Source organism: Eptatretus burgeri, chromosome 1 (assembly GCF_056783735.1).
Source record: "Eptatretus burgeri isolate ZD-2024b chromosome 1, Ebu_testis_v1, whole genome shotgun sequence".
Classification (NCBI taxonomy): Eukaryota; Metazoa; Chordata; class Myxini; order Myxiniformes; family Myxinidae; genus Eptatretus; species Eptatretus burgeri.
The window spans coordinates 73,212,045-73,233,709 of NC_140961.1; the positions used below are offsets into that span (position 1 = coordinate 73,212,045).

At 42.3% G+C, this 21,665-nt stretch overlaps 1 protein-coding gene across 6 annotated transcripts in view; it reads right to left on the reverse strand.

Annotated features, from left to right (window-relative positions):
* The window catches only part of LOC147034741 (TBC1 domain family member 14-like), a 115,912-nt gene that overhangs the window by 27,471 nt on the left and 66,776 nt on the right, over positions 1-21,665 (reverse strand). For 5 of the 6 annotated variants that reach the window (XM_085888126.1, XM_085888133.1, XM_085888142.1 and 2 more), the window contains 4 exons: positions 15,015-15,097; positions 9,707-9,824; positions 5,559-5,665; positions 408-485 (listed from right to left, as the gene is read on the reverse strand). In XM_085888126.1, the coding sequence (XP_085744252.1) occupies positions 408-485; positions 5,559-5,665; positions 9,707-9,824; positions 15,015-15,097 (386 nt within the window). The remainder of the gene's footprint in view (positions 1-407; positions 486-5,558; positions 5,666-9,706; positions 9,825-15,014; positions 15,098-21,665) is intronic. The other variant, XM_085888152.1, reaches the window with a different exon arrangement.

The window sequence follows — 21,665 nt, forward strand, 5'->3', positions numbered from 1 at the left end:
CCCAACGTGCCCACCAAGTTTCGTCTGAATCAGTACACAACTTCTTGAGATATCCTGCACTGAAACAAACAAAGACAGACAGACAGACAGGGGTGAAAACATAACTTCCTTTGCCTTTACAATTAATAGTTTAGAAATTATACACCACCACCATACCGTATCACAAAATTTTGTTGGAGCTGATACATATTAATACAAATGTGACAAGAATATTGTGAAACATCAGTGTATTTTTATGTGAAATACAAGATTTGTAGACAATAAGACAAATAAACACCGTATATGGGATCCATGCTCAGATAGGAATTCCAAAACAGCCCCTGAACCCAACCGTGATCGATAGAAAGTACAGCAAAGAAAATAGACAATTTGATTTTTGAAATAAATTTTTAAAAAATGATCAATACCATCTCCATTCTCCATATTCAAATCTTCAAACCGTTTCCATTTCTCCATGGCTCGTGATAAAAATATTTCATACAGCTCTGCAAAGCAAAAGAAACAAAACTAAAAACACATGCACGTGTGAAAGCGCGCAAGCGCGCACACGCACATATTTTGAGACCTGGCAGGTCTCTGTTTCAACTCCTGAAACCCACCCACATGTGAAGATAACAACAGAAGCAATTTGCAGGTGCGCGCGCGCGTGCACGCACGCACGCACGCACGCACGCACACACACACACAATGTTTAGGTACAGTTAACATAATGTTGTCTATATTACAGATTACAATAGTACAATTTGTCCTCATTTTTTATGCGATTCGATTTTAACTCACAATATACTCATTAATGGGTGGTCCTTTATATAATCTAGCACATACAGGGTGACCTATTTTAAATATAGAAATACTCTGTTGTTATTATGGGTCGAGTATTAAAGGTACAAAGCTTGCTTATTGCTATTATTATAATTTTTTTTCTTCTTTACTTTCAGATTAATCCATTATGGTTGAGAGATTAACTGTTCCTCAAAGAGTACAAATTGCTGCATGGTATGAGGTTTGGCAGTCTGTAAATGCAGTTCAAAGATGTTGGTTTCCATAAATGGGAAGACATGCCACTTTGGATTCAAAAACGATTAAAAACTGTCACCAAATGCTTATAACAAATGGTTCAGTCATGAACGCAAGAAGATCAAGAAGACATACCACAGCGAGATCACCAGAAATCATTGACCGGGTGAGAGACATGTTCACAAGAGCCCAAATAAGTCAAGCAGACAGCGGTGAGGGAGAGTGGAATAAGTTAGAGCAATTCATGCAATTTTGAAGGAATTGGGATGGAAACCATACAAACCTCTCATTATGTTGAGCAGTCGCTTCCTGATGATTGTGACAAGAGAAAGGAGTTTGTGAACATTTCCTTCAGTGGATTCATCACTTGCATCCAAGGTGTGTTACATCACATTGTCTAGAGTCTAGACTGACGAGTCTGTTTTCCATGTTGATCAGGAAATGATCCAGAAATGACAGTGAAAAGCAGCCAAAGTCGGCCAAAACTGCTTCTTCGGTGCGCAATGACTTCAATCCAACTCATCGGACCTTAGATCTTCGGCGATTCGATGAACGGACAGAGATCCTTAGAAATGCCCAAAAATCAGCAATGGGACAACGCAGATGAAACCATTTATATACAAGATGGTGCCCCTCCGCACTTCTTGGATGAAATTCGTAATTGGTTGGATACCTCATTGAACAAAGATGGATCAGGTGACGAGGACCGATAGAGTGACTATCAAGAAAGTCTTGATTTAACCCCGTGTGATAAAAAATATAAAAAAAATTGTTTGTGGAGATGCGTTAAAGAAAAAGTATATGCCAGCAAACCCACTAATTTGGATTAATTAGAAAGTTATATCCACAATGTTTTTGTTGATTCACAAGAGGAGTTTCTTTGGCGTTAAATGAAAAATATTGTCGAACAATTGAAAAGAAATAAATAAATAAATAAATAACATTAAAAACCTGCTTGAGAACGCAGGAGCTTATGTCGCAATTGGATGTCTACAAATTAAAACTGTAATAAATGGCCTTGCAGGAAGAAAATATTTTAGTGTTTAATTTACATGAACATGGGATTGAAAATGGGGACTCTATTATGGATAACCCTTTAGTTGAAATGCTCGTAACATACTGGATATTCACGTATTGTTTAGTTAGCTCTTCAAACACAGGAGCTCAATAGCTCAGAAATTTGTATGTCAGTTTCTTTGGGGGGGGGGGGGAACAGAAGAAAAAAAAGAAAGCAGACGATAAGCGTCAATTTCCTCTGCCTCTCCTCTTTTGATGTATCAATAATTATCAACTCTCTTGCACCTGAGCACCGAGTTTCCTTTTGAACACAGAGATAAATTGCATAGATTGTATACAAGCATTTGAATGAGGTCATATCCAAAATAGGATCCTCATTGATGTTGCTTTCACACACCTTCAGATGAGAGTTGTAAACTTCCGTATCACTGTTTTTATTCCAATTTGTCTCATGGATAAAATGTGTGAGTGAGTGAGTGAGTGAGTGAGTGAGTGAGTGAGTGAGTGAGTGAGTGAGTGAGTGAGTGAGTGAGTGAGAGAGAGAGAGAGATACTCCACACTTCCTTTTCGAGAAGTGTGTATGAGTATCGAGATAACCTCTATCGAGAGTAAATGAGTATCGAGATAACCTCTCACACCGTGGTGGAAATGCAGTGGTGTTCCATCTTGTTGGGAATAAAACAACATCTTCCTTGGTGTACATCACATCAATGCAATGCATCACGTTTTCCTCAAGCATTGGTAAGTAAGAAATACCAGTGACAGTCCCTTCAAAGAAAACAAAAGTCTGACCAGTCCTTTGAAAGACATCCCGTACCACAATGTTACGCCTGGAAGATTTAGCGCCTTTTCTTCAATCAATTGTGGATTAACAGAGGACCAGTAAACACAGTTGTGCAGAATGATGGTGCCACTAAGTTTGAGAGTCGCTTCATCCGCAAACACCATTATATCAGGAAAGGATTTGTCATCACGCATACATAAATACCATTCACAAGATTAAACCCGACAATCTGGATAGTCTTCACTGAAGGCCTGGGCCACTCTCGGTATGTACCATTTCCACTTGGCAGCTTTCAGAATCCAGTGTACACTTGTTTTGGAAGTGTCAGTCTCATGGAAACAGTGTTTTAGCAAAAATTTTGGCAAACAAATTAAAACTTGCAACACAGTGGTAGCACTTTCTTCATCAGCTGATGTGCAAGGTTAACACTTCAAAATCAACTGACGTTGCTCAAACATCAGAAGAGATTCCGTCATTTTGAATTTGTACCCATAATGCAATGTGTGAATTCATACGCCAACACGAATGCCATCGTACAAATTATCACATCTCAATCCACATTTTTCAATGTCTTAACATGCAAAGTGTGTGTACGTTTTTTGGGAACACCCTGGATATATATACACAAAACAATTAACGACTAAATGGTTATGTAATCCTTCAGCAAGGTGTAATGTTGCATTTTAATCATGCCATCAAAATTGACGAGTTTCAGAAAATGGAAACAAAAAAATGGCCCAATCATGGCTGTCTGCATTTTACTGTAAAATATTATTCTGCCATTCTCCCCAAAATGTAAAAAAATACTTCATTAAGTTACACGTGTTCTTCAAGGAACTTCAATACAGGAGGACACCAATAGACCCATCAGGTCAATGCAATGTTTGCCAACCTATGGTTATTTGTCTGTCTCTTGTCTTTTTAATGCTGAGGTCAAGAAAAGAAGTAGCACCTCCCATTTTTAAATTATTTGGTATGACTCGGCTGGTGTTTGAACCACTAACCGACTTGACTCAGAGTGGACGCTCTAACCATTACATCAGCTGAGTCGTTGACGACAATAAAACTTAACGTCTCAATGTTCACTACCCCTCCTTTTAAAGGGACTTCCAAACAAAACGAACGTAACACTGAAAAATAACAAGCTCGAATGAGCTAAGATCCTCGTCCTCTTTATGATGACATCATAAAAACGAATACAACATCATTGTGATGTATCAGGTTTGCGATAAATTATCTGTGCTAATGCCCGGCTTGATTCCCGCAAACAAAATTCAAACAGCTTGCCTAGTTTCGGAGATAATGGTATAGGCAATTTCTATTAGCGGCGATATTATGACGTCAACTTTTTTTTCTAGGAAGAATTTCCAAAATCAGAGATTGTTACTGCCTGCGCGTGGGCTTTCTGCATATACATGGCAAGTTTCACAAAGATCCGATGAAAACTCTGGGTTGTGAAACAAAAAATGTCAAAAAATAGGAATGACGTCATAAAAATAGGAATGACGTCATAGTGATGTATCATGTTGTTGTTGTTCGTCTTCCGGCTGCTCCCATTAGGGGTCGCCACAGCGGATCATCTGTTATGATCCGCATACTGATTTGGCACAGGTTTTACGCCGGATGCCCTTCCTGACGCAACCCTGGTCGCCTCTTACGACACAGGGATAAGGGTTGTGTTTCGCCATGATTCCGGGCTACCATACACCCTCTCATAGCGCGGCCCAGCGCAGAGCTCCCGTCCTCAAGCGATCCTCCAACCCAAGCCTCCGAGTAGCCGGATTACAGGCGCACGCCACTACGCCCGGTTCGCCGACCTCGGAAGGATGACAGGCTGAGTTAACCCCCTGGTGTTAATTCAGCAGCCAACGGGACTTGAACTCAGGACCCTGGGATCCCAAGCCACCATCCTAACCACGAAGCCAACACCAGGCTTGTCATAGTGATGTATCATATGTGCGGTAATTCATCTCTGCTAATGCCCTGTTCGATTCCCGCAAACAGAATTCAAAAAGCTTGCCGAGTTTCGGAGATAATTTTTTAGGCGATTTCCATTAGCGGAGATATTTTGAGGTCATAACTTTTTTTTCTAGGAGGAATTTTCAAAATCGGAGATGATTACTGTCTGCGCAGGGTATTTTTACATATATACGCCAAGTTTCAGGAAGTTTCGATGAAAACTGTAGGCTGTGAAACAAAAAAGTCCACAAGAAGAAGATGAAGAACAACAACGTGAGTAAGACTTAGAGATCCTCCACGAGGATCTAAAAACTACAAAAATAGATAAATAAATAAATATTTTGATATTGTTATCCCCATTCAAAAACGATGTGCAATACATTGGGGGTTTGTTTTTTTTTAAACCACCGACGGTTTTTCTTAAAGCCTTATTATCTGGCATCCTATCTATTGAACACTTCAATATGTGACGATTTACATCCAAGAGACCAAAACAAATGGTTAACAAAGTTGAAAACCTCGATTTACACCGAGGACCCAAGAGCAGTGGACCTCTGCAGGTATATCATAAAATGTTCAACTATTGGACACAAGAAGAGACAAATTTATCAAATTCCGATATTTTTTCCTGTATATAATAAGAACAAAACAGTCAACTATTATACCATGAAATATATATATATATATATATATATATATATATATATATATATATATATATATATATATATATATATATATTTTTTTTAATAGTGTTCTGAAAAAGGAAGTAGTCACGTGCCATGTGTGATGTTGAGGTCATTGCCAATAGCCAGGCTCCAGACTTTATCCCGCACACTTGGAGGGATACCCTGCCACCATAGATCCCTCACCCAGCGCGTCTGCTTCCTGTAACCAGCCGATAATGCATTGTCTTTTTTTCTTAAACTCTAGTAAGCAATCAAAACTAAAGAATTTTCAATTGCAAAAGAAAAGTTCATCTGCAAGGCACATTCAAGAAAACAACAGGTGGCAAGTACAATTTTGAAGGATGTGTGTGTGTGTGTGTGTGTGTGTGTGTGTGTGTGTGTGTGTGTGTGTGTGTGTGTGTGTGTGTGTGTGTGTGTGTGTGTGTGTGTGTGTGTGTGTGTGTGTGTGTGTGTGTGTGTGTGTGTGTGTGTGTGTGTGGTATTAAAAGTAATGAGGGTTTAATTCACTGCATCGTTCATCAATCATACATGTGAGAACACAACATACGTGGAGAAGTGTGCATGCATTTACATTTTTGTTATTGGCACATGGCAAGATGATGCAAATAGACAGACAGACAAACAGGCAAACAAAAGGACTCAACTGCAATACCCTCTCCGAATCCTTCGGCAAAGGAATTCCATCACTACAGATGGAGGAGATAACAGTATTATTCAATTATGTCCCAGCTTCAGGTGGAACTGCCAAATTATGTCCGAGTGTGGCACCGAGACCTCAACGGGGCAGGGAGGGTTGCACACAATGGCTCTTTGGCTGATCAGGACAGGACTCCAACCTTGAAACACACCAACTCTTCAACAGACGGGTCTCAAATCCATGCACAGAGACCTTTCCAACTAAACTGTCACAATGCAAAGCAGTTTCACAACGAGCAGTCGAACAAGGACAATGAACAAATACACAAATTAAAAAAATAGATAATTCCCCAAACATCCTGAACACATATTCCGTCTCGAAGGACACTAACCTCCTAATTTATGCCTGTCAATAAAGGTTCTCCTTTGTACACCTCTCCCATCAATGGAGCACGTTACCCGTTTAGTTGAGACGCGCAGCATCTGACCTGAAGTAAGAGCAAACATCTCCCATTACCTCTTAGTTCATGGCCACTTATTTGCTGTTACCCCAGTCGGTGCCGTTGTGGCCCACCCAGGGACGCCAAATTGTGGAAGAATGAACTCGATTTCCACCCAGGTTCGGCATACAAAGTAGAATCTTCAATACATTACGTATGTGCGCACACATGGAAGAAATATCCATCAATTAAACTCTCAAAAAAAAAAAATTCACTAATCCAAGCCTAATATATCGAAGCAGGGACAAGTCTGGGAAATGATTGAACAAGCAGGATAAAGAAAAATAGCCTTTCATCTGGGAAAGAGTAAGAGTAACTTTTCTCAAAGTTTTAAGTCAAACTAACTACTTTCTGCTCCTGGGAAAGGATGGGAACAGAGTCTAAACAATGTTAGTTCCAGTAGGCAAGGCCCAAGTGCAGCCAATCAGAAAAGAGCACAAACAGCCCCTCAAGGTCCCACGGGGTTTGGAGGTACCAACAGTTGCACGGATCAAGGAGGAGGAGAGGACATTGGGACCACACTCTGTGCAGAGCGTTGGTGCTGCTTAAGCAGTCTCCTTGGCTATTGGGCACAATCCTGGACGGGTCGCCACTCCGACACAGGATACCAGCATCCATACATCCATCCATTGGGACCATACTCTGTGCAGAGCGTTGGTCCTGCTTAAGCAGTCTCCTGGGCTATTGGGCACAATCCTGGATGGGTCGCCACTCCGACCCACGATACCAACAAGATGGCACTCATTTTGCCGACCTCGGAAGGATGACAGGCCGAGTTAACCCCACCTGGTATTAATTCAACAGCTGAGCGGGATTTGAACTCAGTTCCCGAGGATCCAAAGCCTGCCACCCGAACCATTAAGCCAACACCAGGCATACAGATCAAGGGAGTGAATCATTACTTCAGCACGTTCTCAGCCTTGATAAAGAACAACATTGCATTCTGACATTCTGACAGGTGCCACTACACAAAAGCCATGAATTGTATTCATTAAATTTGTGAACTAAATAAGAAATATCTAAAGTTAGATGTAATCATGTACTAATTGATAAACTTAAGTCTTCCTGGAACCGATGCAACATTTCCAGGTTGTTCCAAAGTTTTAATCAAAAATGACAAATCAATATCACACATTAATATCAACCGAAGGCAGATGTACGTTTTACAGAAAGCAAATATAACAGAATACATGGATAATTATGTTTACAATGGAATCCTCTCAACTGCAGCATTTCACCAAATTTCAATTAACATTTTGTGATTGAGGAACAATGTCTTTATTCATTCACACTAATTACAAATGCTTAAAGAGGAAATCAACTTCGACAGATGGGAAGAGCGAGGGTGGGGTGGGGTGGGAGGAGGCAGAGGGGAAGAGGGAGGGAGGAGGTGAAGGGGTGAGATGGGAGTCAAGAGGGAGGGGGATGGGTGGAGGGGGGGAGGAGGAGGAATGAGGAAGGGGAGGGTGTTGGGAGGAGGGACCCAGCGGTGCCCGGCAACGCTGTGTACCTTTGCTAATTATAAATATAAACGGTCGGTCGTGTTAATGGGATTTAGCAATATGGTGAGGTGTTATCTAGCATATTGTGTCCTGTTTTGGTCACCACTTCTGGAGAAGGATCTATCCGTCATCGAGAGGGTACAGCATCGAGCTACTGGATTGATTTCAGGGCTTAGCGAGAGTAAGCTATGAGGAACGTTTGAAGGAGACAGGACTTTATTCTAGTGAGGACATCGCCGCTGGATAACTCGAAGAGAGCAACATGTCCCGAGAGACACGAATGTCAACTGCAACCGCTAACTTTTTGTTTTTGATGTCACGGGTGCCCTCGTTATGACGTCATTATTGCATATGTAGAATGCCACTTCCAATCAGTACAAAAATTTTTGAGGGTCATCTAGGGATAAAATGGTCCATAGGGGAAAAAATTCATGATGTCATCAGTCACATCATTTGGCAGCCATATTGTTTAATTTTATTTCTTTTTAACCTTCAAAAATCTCTGAAATGGCTGAATCAGTCATCAATGCCAACATTTATAAAGTGACAGTTCTAATTATGTCTCTTATTAATTAGGTAACACACCAGTACACAAAATACACCACACAAAACGACACAAACACTACACAAAACAAGTCCAGGCGAGGGTCTGCAATCTCTGATTGCTCTTTTTATTGTCAGATTTATAATTAGCTCTACCATCAGAGGTGAAGGAGGTTATGTTTTCACCTCTTTCTGTCTGTTTGTTTGTGTTTGTTTGTGTACAAGATAACTCAAAAAGTTGTGGACGGATCCGGATGAAATTTGGTGGACAGGTTCGGTGTGTGACAAGGACGTAAGGATTGGATTTTGGTGAAGATCCGGATCCGACCACTAGAATTATTTCAGTGATTCTTCACCATTGAGAGATCGGGCTAAACCAATATAAAGCATGATATCTCAAAAAGTTGTGAACGGATTCGGACGAAACTTGGTGGACATGTTGGGTGTGTGACAAGGAAGAATTCATTTGATTTTAGTGAAGATCCGAATCCAGATCCGACTACTAGAAATTTTTAAGCCCCTCTTCTCCAGTGAGAGATAGTGCTCAAAAATGATATTTCAAAAATGTATTTGGCCCGATATGTTCTCGTGGATCAGTCATTATGGGGCAGAAGATATGCGCTCTACCGAGTGCCCTTCTACTTCAAAAATGTATTGGGCCTGATATGTTCTCATGGATCAGGCATTGCGTGGCGGAGGTATGCGCTCTTCCGAGTGCCCTTCTAGTTTAAACTGTTTTGAATGCTGTTTGTTGTTTAAACTGTTTGTTGTTTAAACTGTTTGTTGTTGAAGGCTCTTTTGATTCCAACTGAAAGAAATTGTACAGAGGATTTCGTTTGAATCTCAATGGCATAACATATGTCACAAGTGCTATCCTGGATTATTTCAAATATTTTCAGTAATTTGAAGAAATTCCTGCAGGTATTGAATGTACAATGCCTGCAACTTTGAACAAGAGGGAAACCTCAATGATGCAAAGCAAGGATGACAACAATGCAGTTTGAGACACCAAAGTGCCATTCCATAAGGTTGTGATATAATGTCCCAGAGCTGGCTTACAACGTTTCCCAGTTGGGTAGAATCTCTGTGTTCCAGGTCATCACAGCGGTGGATATGCCATCCTCGATCTTGCACCGCTCTTTCATTTTCTTCTTGCGTTTCTCTGCCTCTTTTACCTCTGTCAAGACAGAAAAGCACCAGTTAAGATTGTGCAACAAAGGAAAGCCAATTTAAAATAAAACAAGTTAAAAAAAAAAAAGACAAAATGTCATAGCCCCTGTTGTTTTAAGAACTTTGCTGTACAGAGTTAAAGGGCGAGCCCATATTTATGTACACCTAAAATGGCCGTCAGTCTACCAGTCGGCCATCTTTGATCAGATCGCAAAATAAAGCGAGGTGCGCGTGTACGTCATCATGTACGGTGCTTGTGCCAAGTTTGAACAAAATCGTACCATGCAAGTCTGAGAAATGGTTGGGGAACCATTTCAGTAACAAAATGGCCGCCAGTCAGCCATCTTAGATCTGATCTCGAAAAAAATGAAGTGCAAATGTAAGCCATCATTCTTTATCTGCGTTTCAAGTTTGAACAACATTGATAAGTGCATGTCTGAGCAATGGTTGAAGAGGTGTTCAACATCGAGTTTTTTTTTTTTACCCCAGTTGGACTTAGTCCGAAATGGGGGATTATGGATTTGGTGTCTATTTTCGTGTCCGTGCATGAGTGTGTGTGTGCTTGTGCGTCCGCAACTATATCTCGGACATGTATGGACCAATTTTATTCTTACTTGGCAAAAGACAACATAGGATGGAATGCATATGCACGTCATTTTTTTTTCGAGATCAGATCCAAGATGGCCAACTGGCGGCCATTTTACTTGTAAAACAAAACAAAACAAAAAAACAGGTGTTGAACACGTCCTCAACCATTTCTCAGACATGCATGCACCGATGTTGTTTAAATTTGGCACACCGATAACGAATGATGGTTTCCACAAGCACGTCTTTTTATATTAAGATCAGATCCAAGATGGCCGATTGGTGGCCATTGTGTTTCTTGAATGTGTCCCCAACCATTTCTCAGACAAGCATTGTCCGATTTTGTTCAAACATGGCACAAACACTGTACATGATAGCATACACGCATCCTTCACTTTATTTTTGCGATCTGATCAAAGATGGCCGACTGGTAGACTGGCGACCATTTTAGTTGTACATAAATATGGGCTCGCCCTTTAACTCCGTACAGCAAAATTACTAAAGCAATGGGGGCTATGATATTTTATGTCTTTTTTACTTGTTTATAACTAAAATGGCTGCCAGTCAGCCATATTGGATCTCATCTCAAAAAAAAATGAGGTGCAGATGTAAGCAATCATTCCTGATCTGTGTGCCAAGTTTGAACAACATCGGTAAATGCATGTCCGAGAAATGGTTGAGGACGTGCTTAACATCGGGTTTTTATTTTTACAACTAAAATAGCCACCAGTCCACCAGTCGGCCATCTTTGATAAGATCACAAAATAAAGTGTGGTGGATGTGTATGCTATCATGTGCTGTGTTTTTGCCCTTTTGAACGAAATCGGACCATGCATTTCTGAGAAATGGTTGGGGACACATTTAAGTAACAAAATGTCCGCCAGTCGGCAATTTTGGATCTGATGTCGGAAAAAACATGAAGTGCTTACATAAGCCATCATTCATTATCTGTGTGCCACGTTTGAACAAGATCGGTAAATGCATGCCGAGAAATGGTTGAGGACATGTTCGACACCAGGTTTTTGTTTTACTTTACAATTAAAATGGCCGCTAGTTGGAAATCTTTGATCACGTTGTGAAACAAAATGATGTGCATATGTGTCCCATCAAGTGTTGTCTTTGTGCCAAGTAAGAATAAAATCCATCCATACATGTCCGAGCTATGGTTGTGGATGCACGCACGCACGTATGCACATGAAAATTGACACCAAATCCATCAGCCCCCGTTTCGGTCTAAGGCTCGAAGCCCAACAGGGGCTAACAAGAACTCTGAATGCAGGTAACGTTTGTGTGTAAACATGAAGCTGTGAAAAACTGCTGCGATGAACAATCCTCAACAACTGCATGCCATTGAGAAGGATACAAGTAGGCGATGTAGTAGTAATGCAATAACTGCGTGTCCATGGCACAAGAGAAAATGCATTATTAAAGGTAAAACTTGATGATATATATTTTTTCTTTACTTTGTTTCTGTTGAAATTCCAGTGTTAAACAAAAGTCCCAGAATAGATAATAAACATCCTACATAATAATATGCTTATTATATTACCTCCGCCACCGAAGGTGGACGGAGTTTATGTCTTCACCTGTCTGTCTCTCTGTCTGTCTGTCTGTCTGTCTGCAAGCAGGATATCTCAAAAAAGTTATGAACGGATTTGGATGAAACTTGGTGGACAAGTTTTGTGTGTGTGTGACAAGGACAAATCAATTTGATTCGGTGAAGATCCGATCTGATAATTATTTAAAGTGATTCTTTACCATTGGGTAAGGCCAAAAATGATACATAGCATTATATCTCAAAATGTTAAAGATGGATACGGACGTAGCTCGGTGGACAGGTCGGGTGTGTGATAAGGACAAATTGATTTGATTTTGGTGAAGATCCGGATAAGAGATAATTTTTTATTTTCCAAGTGATTTTTTACGATTGAGAGATAGGGCCAAAATGATATGGAGCATGATATGCAGTAAGTATGATAATGTTGAAGAAAATAATTATATTCATGTACTCTCAATTATAATTGTTGCTGGTGCTTTATAAATTTAATTTTTTATGCTGTAGTCAAATTGGCTGTCAGTCATGTTTCCCTTTACCCAAGAGTCTTTTGACCTAAATATTGATAAAAAGGAATACCTTACTATGAAACAGGGTGACCTGGTTGATAACACTGCAACTTTTGCCATGATTATGTCATTCTCTTTCCACCCAATGGACACGTATTGCGTTTTGAATTATTTTGCCTAATGCTTATCAGACCCCTCCACTCCAACCAAAGTATATATATATATATATATATATATATATATATATATATATATATATATATATATATATATATATATATATATATATATATATATATATATATATATATATATATATATATATATATATATATATATATATATATATATATCAGGAAATGTAAACTTAGTTTTGTGCGAATCATTGTGGATGTTTCCATCTCAGTGTTTTGGACTCCGTGGTACCGCAAAATAAATGTTCTTTGATAAAATGTACTTTTCCTTGTGGACAGTGGATTATTTGGGTAAAAAGAAAATTGAGTGATAGGATTTACACCGAGTCGGTTAACAACAAATTCCACAACAATAACTTCCAAAAGATTTTTGGTTTTTTGTATACCTTGTCGAGTCTCATATGAGAGCTAACACACAATGCACACACAGCAAGGGGGGCATGAGACAAGAGGGGAGGGAGTGGGAAGGACAAAACAGTGGGGACAGAGACATTAGGAGATCTGTGGAAGGGAGAGGGATGGGGCGGGGAACACGGGGTATACAGGATGGACATTACAGTGACTTTCAGGAAGGAAAGTAGGGAATTTGAAGGAGGTGGGTTTGGGGTGGATTATTGGGAGTAGAAAAGATCGAGGATTTTGATGTGGGGTAATAAGAGGTGGTGGTGAGCAGCTGTTTTGAAAGCCTGGAGGGAAGAATGGGATTGAACAGAGTGAGGGAGTTTATTCCAACGGTGGGAAAAAAAAGAGGAATGAAAGAGTGAAGGTGAGCAGTGATTGGTGATTTTGGTAGTTTTACCAGAAGGGGGTTGTTGGCGGAACTTGAGCGCCCTGCAGAAATATGGTGGGGACAAATCGCAGACACAGCAGGGGCAGGCGAGACCAGAGAGGAGACGGTAAAAGACAGAAAGACCACCGACCTGCCTGCAGTGAGAGACCCAAAGAGTCAACCTCATCGCGGGAGATGCCAATGATCCAAAATGCCTTGGTTTCCACAGCGTGAAGCCGAGAAAGGTGAGAGGCAGGAGCACCAGCCCAGAGGGCAGAGCAGTACTCAATCAGGCTGCAGATGAAAGCTTTGTATGTGGTCAGGAGCTCAGGTGGGCTGAGGAAGTAATTTGAATGACAGAGGATTCCCAGTCGGCAACTGGCTTTGGAGGCCAGGTTGGAAATGTGGCTTTCCCAGGAAAGATCATGGCAGATAGTGAGACCCAGAAGCTTGAAAGAAAGGACTTCTTCCAGAGGATTGTTGAGAAAGTGAGGGGGGGGTTGCCAAACGGTCCTTTCGGAGAGACAGTGAGTGTGAGATTTGTCCGGATTGAAAGACATGTTCCACGTGTTGGACCAGTTTGTGATGTTACCCAGATCTGCAGTGAGTGAAGAAGCTGCTGCTTGCTGGTCTGAGGGATGACCGATGGTACGGCAGAGGGTGCAGTCATCAGCAAAGAGATAAAGAGGATTTTCCAGAGAGGAGGAGAGAGCGTTGGTGAGAACCAGAAAAAGAACAGGGCCCAGAACGCACCCTTGAGGAACTCCAGCGGGATGAAACTCCTGCGTCAGGAGAGGAAGTCTGCGAGCAGGGGCGTAGCCAGAGGTCCAAAAGCGATGAGGCGAAAAGAGGTGAACTTGGTTGACGTGACGGTGCGCGTAGCGCAGCGTTGTGAGCGCCAACGGCGTGAAGCCATTATGGCGAGGGGTCTGGGGGGCGCTCAAGGCCCCCAGAAGCCAATGCATTTTTGATGCCCAGAAACCTATTCTTGGCTAATTTTAATGCTCAAATGAGACTCAGATGGCCAGAGGGCTCTTGCCAGATCATATTTCAGGAAATGAGCGACGAGGAAACTGCCTCGTCTGCCTCAGCCTGACTATGCCGTTGGCGAGCCATGAGTGGAGATGGCCTTGGATACTATAGGAAGAGAGTTTTGTGAGCAGGGCAGGGTGCCAGACTGTGTCAAAAGCATGCGATATGTCCAGGGATATGGCTCTGATTTCATGTCTGGCATTGAGGACCTCCATCCATTGTTGGGAGAAAGTTATGAATAATATAACAACTGAACATCCCCAAACTTCCAGTTGAATTGGAATAACTTCCAAAAAGTTGTGGACGAATTATGACAAAACTAGGTGGATGAGTTGGTTAGGTGATGAGAACAAGCCAATTAGATTTTGGTTCAAGTCAGATGCAGATCAAACTTAACAGTGGGATACAAAGCATAAACTGTTCAGCCTGGCATAGGTATGTGCTCTACCCAATGCTTTTCTAGTTACCTCATGTATTCAGCTACGTCCACCCACTAGTGTTAAAGAATGCCAGTGAAAGTGTGATGGCTAAAGTAAAACATGTATAACCTTACCTCTCTTTCGTGCTTGAGCCACCATTTCCTCATACTCCTGACGATGCTTCTGTGCCTCTTGCACACACTTCGCTGGTAAGTTGCTGTAATGATAAAAGCAAGCACAGTTATAGAAAATCAGTTAAGATGCAAAATCTTAATATTGTTGGTTTACATTACATTAAGAAACAATGCGGTATTATCCTAAAAAAAAAATCCATTTATTTAATTAATTCCATTAAATATATATATATATATATATATATATATATATATATATATATATATATATATATATATACATATATATATATATATATATATATATATATATATATATATATATATATATATATATATATATATATATATATATATACATATATATATATTCTTTTTTTTATTGTCCACATTAAACATGGAAAATTTCCATCCACTGTCAATTCAAAAAGGGTGCATCACACCCTTTTCACATTGGCATTAATCAAATGAATTGAATTTGGCACAAATGATCATCAAAAACAACAGCACAAGATAGGTGGAGCACGAAGGTCCCAATACCAAAGCACAGGGTCAAACAAAGAGCTTATCAATCTAATACATAGGTGTGCAGTGGGGGTGGAAGGGTGTAACAAGAGGCAGCCAGGCATGCTGAAAAGGCAGTGGAGTGCTTCGAGAGGGCAACAATTGGAACATAAATTGTATCAAGAGGAAGAAAACATCAGGACACAAGGTGTTTGTATTAATGAGTGAAAGGAAATGATCATTTAAAAGTTTCAATTTCAGGCAAAAAAAAAATTTAAGACCAAAGAAAGGATATGTAATTAAAAAGGAAATGGATAAGGAATGAAGGAAGGAATGTGAAGGAATGAAGGAAGGAAGGAAGGAAAAGGCAGTGTGAGGAGGGGAAGGGAAGACAGCGTGATGAGGGGAAGGGAAAAGGCAGCATGAGGAAGGGAAGGGAAAAGGCAGCGTGAGGAAGGGAAGGGAAAAGACTGCGTGAGGAAGGGAAGGGAAATGACAGCGTGAGGAGGGGGAGAGAAATGACAGCGTGAGGAGGGGAAGGGAAAAGGGAGCATGAGGAAGGGAAGGGAAAAAGCAGCGTGAGGAAGGGAAGGGAAAAGACTGCATGAGGAGGGGAAGGGAAATGACAGCGTGAGGAGGGGAAGGGAAATGACAGCATGAGGAGGGGAAGAGAAGACAGCGTGAGGAGGGGAAGGGAAGACAGCGTGAGGAGGGGAAGGGAAGACAGCGTGAGGAGGGGAAGGGAAGACAGCATGAGGAGGGGAAGGGAAGACAGCGTGAGGAGGGGAAGGGGAGACAGCGTGAGGAGGGGAAGGGGAGACAGCGTGAGGAGGGGAAGGGAAAAGGCAGCATGAGGAAGGGAAGGGAATAGCCAGCGTGAGGAAGGGAAGGGAAAAGACTGCGTGAGGAAGGGAAGGGAAATGACAGCGTGAGGAGGGGAAGAGAAATTACAGCGTGAGGAGGGGAAGGGAAAAGGCAGCATGAGGACGGGAAGGGAAAAAGCAGCGTGAGGAAGGGAAGGGAAAAGACTGCATGAGGAGGGGAAGGGAAATGACAGCGTGAGGAGGGGAAGGGAAATGACAGCATGAGGAGGGGAAGAGAAGACAGCGTGAGGAGGGGAAGGGAAGACAGCGTGAGGAGGGGAAGGGAAGACAGCATGAGGAGGGGAAGGGAAGACAGCGTGAGGAGGGGAAGGGAAGACAGCGTGAGGAGGGGAAGGGGAGACAGCGTGAGGAGGGGAAGGGGAGACAGCGTGAGGAGGGGAAATGGAGACAGCGTGAGGAGGGGAAGGGGAGACAGCGTGAGGAGGGGAAGGGGAGACAGCGTGAGGAGGGGAAGGGGAGACAGCGTGAGGAGGGGAAGGGAAGACAGCATGAGGAGGGGAAGGGAAGATAGCGTGAGGAGGAGAAGGGAAGACAGTGTGAGGAGAAGAAGGGAAGGCAGCGAACCGGTGATTACCAAGGAAAAAGTGCTTTCAATCGTCGATTGCAAAAGTGAACTTGTTGCTCTTGCAAACTTTGGTTTCTTGAATCCGTATTCTCAACCGTCACGAATCGGTACTCTCTCTTGTGTTTGGTTTTCAAATGTTTTCGCATATTGGATGCATTAGTGATGAGCAATGTCTATTGAACAAAGTGAGCATGCAACTTCAGGACTGTCTTCTTTAATCCTCCCAAAATAATTCCAAACTGCACTTCTGAACCTTTTTAACGACATGTTTTCAAAACTTATCAGTGGATGTATTGCCTACCCATTCGTCAGCAAAGCAATCAGCATGCTTTACCGGTCAACTCGAAATGCCTTGCGATTCATTTAAAAGGAATACACCCTCGTGGCGTGTTTAGTTTGCAAATGATTTGCTTTTACTGCTATATTGCAAATGGGACAACCCAGGGGCATGTTCCTTTTCAATTAATACACAACCAAGTCATGTGTAACTGGAACGCCCAACAGGGATGAAAAATTTTCCCCGAAAAAAAAAACGCTTCTTTCTATGAAGTAGGAATTACTCAGACGAGACGCTGATTCCGGTTCACCACTCGATTCCTTTTGATTCCATGGTTGGAATTGAATACTTTGGAATCGATTCTGCCCATCACTTTTAAGCACTCAACCAAGCACACCAACAAAACGGTTGATAAGGAACAGCTGGCTGGGTCATACTAAACACCGTCCGGAGATTTATAAAATATTTTAAGCATTGCACACATTGTTACGGTTTTGGAGAACTTACCCCAGGGGGAGAGCATACATGGACATGTCGGTGACCCGAGGATTAGTTATTTCATTAATCTTTGTGTAGATAGTCCTTGGTACCTTGTCAAGAGGTTGTTCGGTGAGAATGTATTGGTTAGTTTGTATTTCCCTTGTGTGATGTCTTCCTTTACCCCCTCTGCAACTTTCAATCTTCCCTCCTTCATACCATCGGTCCATTACCTCCCCTTCACCAAACATCATTTTAACAATCCCTCCCTCACCCCATTGGTCCGTTCAAACCTTCTGCTGCTTTCAATCGTCCCAACTTCACACCACCAGTCCGTTGCCCTCTCTGCTTTCTCAATCCACAAACAATGCCCTTCACCTAACATCATTTCAACAATCCCTCCATCATCCCATCAGTCTTACCTTCAACCCCGTGGCCGTTTGGGCGTCCCTCTCTTGTTTTTGCTTCATTTGCACATTGCATAATTGGGCATGTTTGGTCTATCTGTGGTCGTAAAACCTTCGGGCCGATCTGATTACCTTCACAATATGGGACTGTCCATTCTCATATGCATGTTCATGGCACAAAACATGACGCTTGGTGTTTGTGGCCTGCGGGACACCACTTCTCGCATGTGAAACAGTACGTACAGCACAAAGGTCGTTTTGCATGCACAGAGAAGGGCTGATGGCTGCTGTCGCATCCTTGGGCGTGTGAAGGAAGGGGTGGGGGCTGCATTGAAAGAGGGACATGCTTGCATGAGCCAAGATGGGAGAAAAGCGATTCGGAAGAAGAAGAAGAGGACGAGAGAAGCACATGAGCCGAGACGAAAGAAGGCGAGATACTGTGAGAAGAAAAGGAGCTCGGATCTGGTCCTTGTCCTTGGGAGAGAATGCCAGTTCGAGAGGGGAGGAAAAAAGCGAGATACTGGGAGGAAAAAGGAGGCATGCACAATCAGGATGCGAGGAAGAGAAAGAGGAGCAGAAAGCTCATCTTAAGAGGACAGAAAGCTCAGGGATCCTGAGAGGAAGAGAAAGAGGAGCAGAAAGTACGAGTCAAGAGAGAAAGCTCAGAGATCCTGTGTGAGGAAGAGAAAGAAACCGAGAAGGAACGAGAGTTTTTAGAGCAGTGTGGAAAGCCCAGAATGCGGTTTGGTTTGTGGGGAGCTGCTGGACACGGGATTACAGCTGGCATATCTTGGATGCCAGAGATGACTCACCCACTGGGTCTGCACACCTCAGAGATGTGGCTGCATCTCCCATCGTGCGGCATCGCCACTGCCCATCATCCCCATCCTTTCTTCTGCATTCTCTCGTAAATTTGGGCTTGCGCAGCCCCGTCGGGTTGTGTGAGGTGAGGAAGAAAAGAAAAGACCCTACTTTTCTTTTATTTTCTTCTCAAGTCCTTCCTGTTTTATTCTTCTCCCCTGATTTGAATGATGGTCATGTGTCCATTGTGTAAGTAGGATTGAACTTGAATGAATACATGTTTGGTTAAATCTGCTCTTATGTGCCTTTTGCTTTCTTGCTTAGAGATACTCGCTTTGAAATGATTGCTCTTGTGTGTAATAAATAATTTTCTTGTCATTTCCAATCTGTCTCGGTTGTCTTTTCCTTCATTGGTCCGACACAGTGTTCAAGTATATTTCAATGTGAAGTTGTACCCCACCCGACTTGCTCTGTTAGCCGGTGCTGCACCTATCTGTTTTGATACACAGATCACCACTAGGTGTGGTGCTGAGGGTGTGGCCTCTGGTTAGGTTGCTGTGCCAATAGAAAGGTATTGCAGAAACATCGAAGCGTAAACCTGCTAGGCCAGAAGTCTAAGTCAAGCTGCTACGGCTGTGTAAGAACTGCAGCCCATTGGACTGCAGAGTTATCTGTGGTCAGCTGCCGAAGGATGGGGTGTTCGGGAGAAACTTGAGTGCATCACCTCGTGGCGAGCCCCGAACTCTGGGCCGCAACAATATATTATTAGCATTACAGCTGAAACGTGACATGCTCTTGAATCTCTTCAACGGAGCCAAATAAAAAAAATTTAAGATGCGGAATTCACCGTAGCAGTTGTTCCGACTGCTAAAAAAATAAAAGGAAAAAATAAAAGGTGTTCATTTGTCCAATTCGCACATCATTTGATATTCCGGGCATTTCCGTGTGATGTTTATTACAACTGTACTGCTCTCCCCTGGGCTGGTGCTCCTGCCTCTCACCTTTCTCGGCTTCACGCTGTGGAACGCAAGTCATTTAGGTTCATTGGTATCTCCCGCAATAAGGCTGACTCTTTGGGTCTGTCACCACAGACAAGTTGGTGTTCTTTCTGTCTTCTGCCGTATCTTCTCCAGGCTCACCCCGAGCCCCACCCCCACCCCCCGTCCGTCCCCGGCTCTGACTGCGATCTGTCCCCCCAATATTTGCACAGGGCATGCAAGGTCTGCCAGCAACCCCCTTCTGGTAAAACTACCAAAATCAAAAAACACTGCTCTCCTTCATTCTTTCATTCCTCTTTTGCCCTGCCATTGTAACAAACTCCCGCACTCTCTTAAATCCCACTCTTCCTTCCAGGTCTTCAAAACAGCTGTTTATACTGTCCCTTATCTTCCCCCATCCAAAACCATTATCTTTTCTACCCCGTTAATCCACCCCAAACCCACCTCCTTCAAATTCCCTGCTTTCCTTCCTTAAAAGTCTCTGTCGTGTCCATCTTGTTTACCCCATGTACCCCGCCCCATCCCTCTCCCTTCCACAGATCTCCTAATGTCTGTTTCCCACTGTTTTGTGCTTCCCTCTCCCACACCCCTCTTATCTCCTGCTCCCCTTGTTATACGTTCTGTGTGTTCGCTCTGATACGAGCAGACATTGAAAAAAAAAAAAACCCCAATCACTAATCGCTTGCCAAGCCAGCGCAGTCATATTAAACACTATCCGAAGATGTCCAGAGTGTCAAACAATGTGCAAATTGGACAAATTAACCCTTATTTTTTTTAAGCAGTCAGAACTGCTGCTGAGGTCAATTAAGAAGTTTAGATTTTGAAATTCAACTTCGGGTAAGAGATTCTAGAGCTTATCGTATTTGTGGAAATAAAATAAATCCATGAACACTGGTGTCTCCGGGCATTTATAAGCATTGCGATGTATCCAGCGATTCGTAGGAATGAAGATGAGGCATTCGGTGATATCAGTGAGGAAAGTGAAAAAAATAATTTTCAGCACCCTATCATTAAGAAACCGTTGCGGCCTGTTCCAAGTCAAGGAATTATTGAACAGGTCGAAAAAAATGGCAAATTAAGACTGAAGCAAGCTCACAGAGGCCTGACTCAGGTTGACAAAGGATGACGCCTTGATAAAGGATAATTAAATAAGGCTGTTAATTATCTTCAAAAAGGGTGTTTAAATTGACCCAAACATCCAATTTCTATTCATGCACTACCTTGGAGTTCCCTTAGTATGCAAGCAAATTTTCAGGCCACTAGCTTTCATGGTTTTGGAGTTGTGGAGGAGAGGGACTGACGGATGGACTGTCGGACACACACCAACTATTATTATAGATTTCCCTGCATACTAGTTGCATGTCCCCGTTTCCCTCTTTGTGTCATTAGATTTGTATTGTTTGTTCTGAACTGCTCGTCCCGTCAACCTTTTCCCCCATATTCTTCATAACTAAACCATTAAAAAGGTAAGAAACGTGCTCGACCCATCTGCTTCCCGTGCGTGTGCCATCAATTTCGGCTCATTTTAGCAAACTTGGGGATCGGTAAAGTTGTAGAATAACTGAACGCAGTAGTAGGTTAAAAACCATTCGGCCGTTTCCTGTGACAAAGGATCCCAGTGTTGAGGCATATCATGCTAGTGAGCCTCAGAAATTACAAATATAAAGTCAATCAGATGAAAAATGACGATTTGTGACCTTGACCTATCGACATCAAAAATGACCCGTATCTTGCCAAA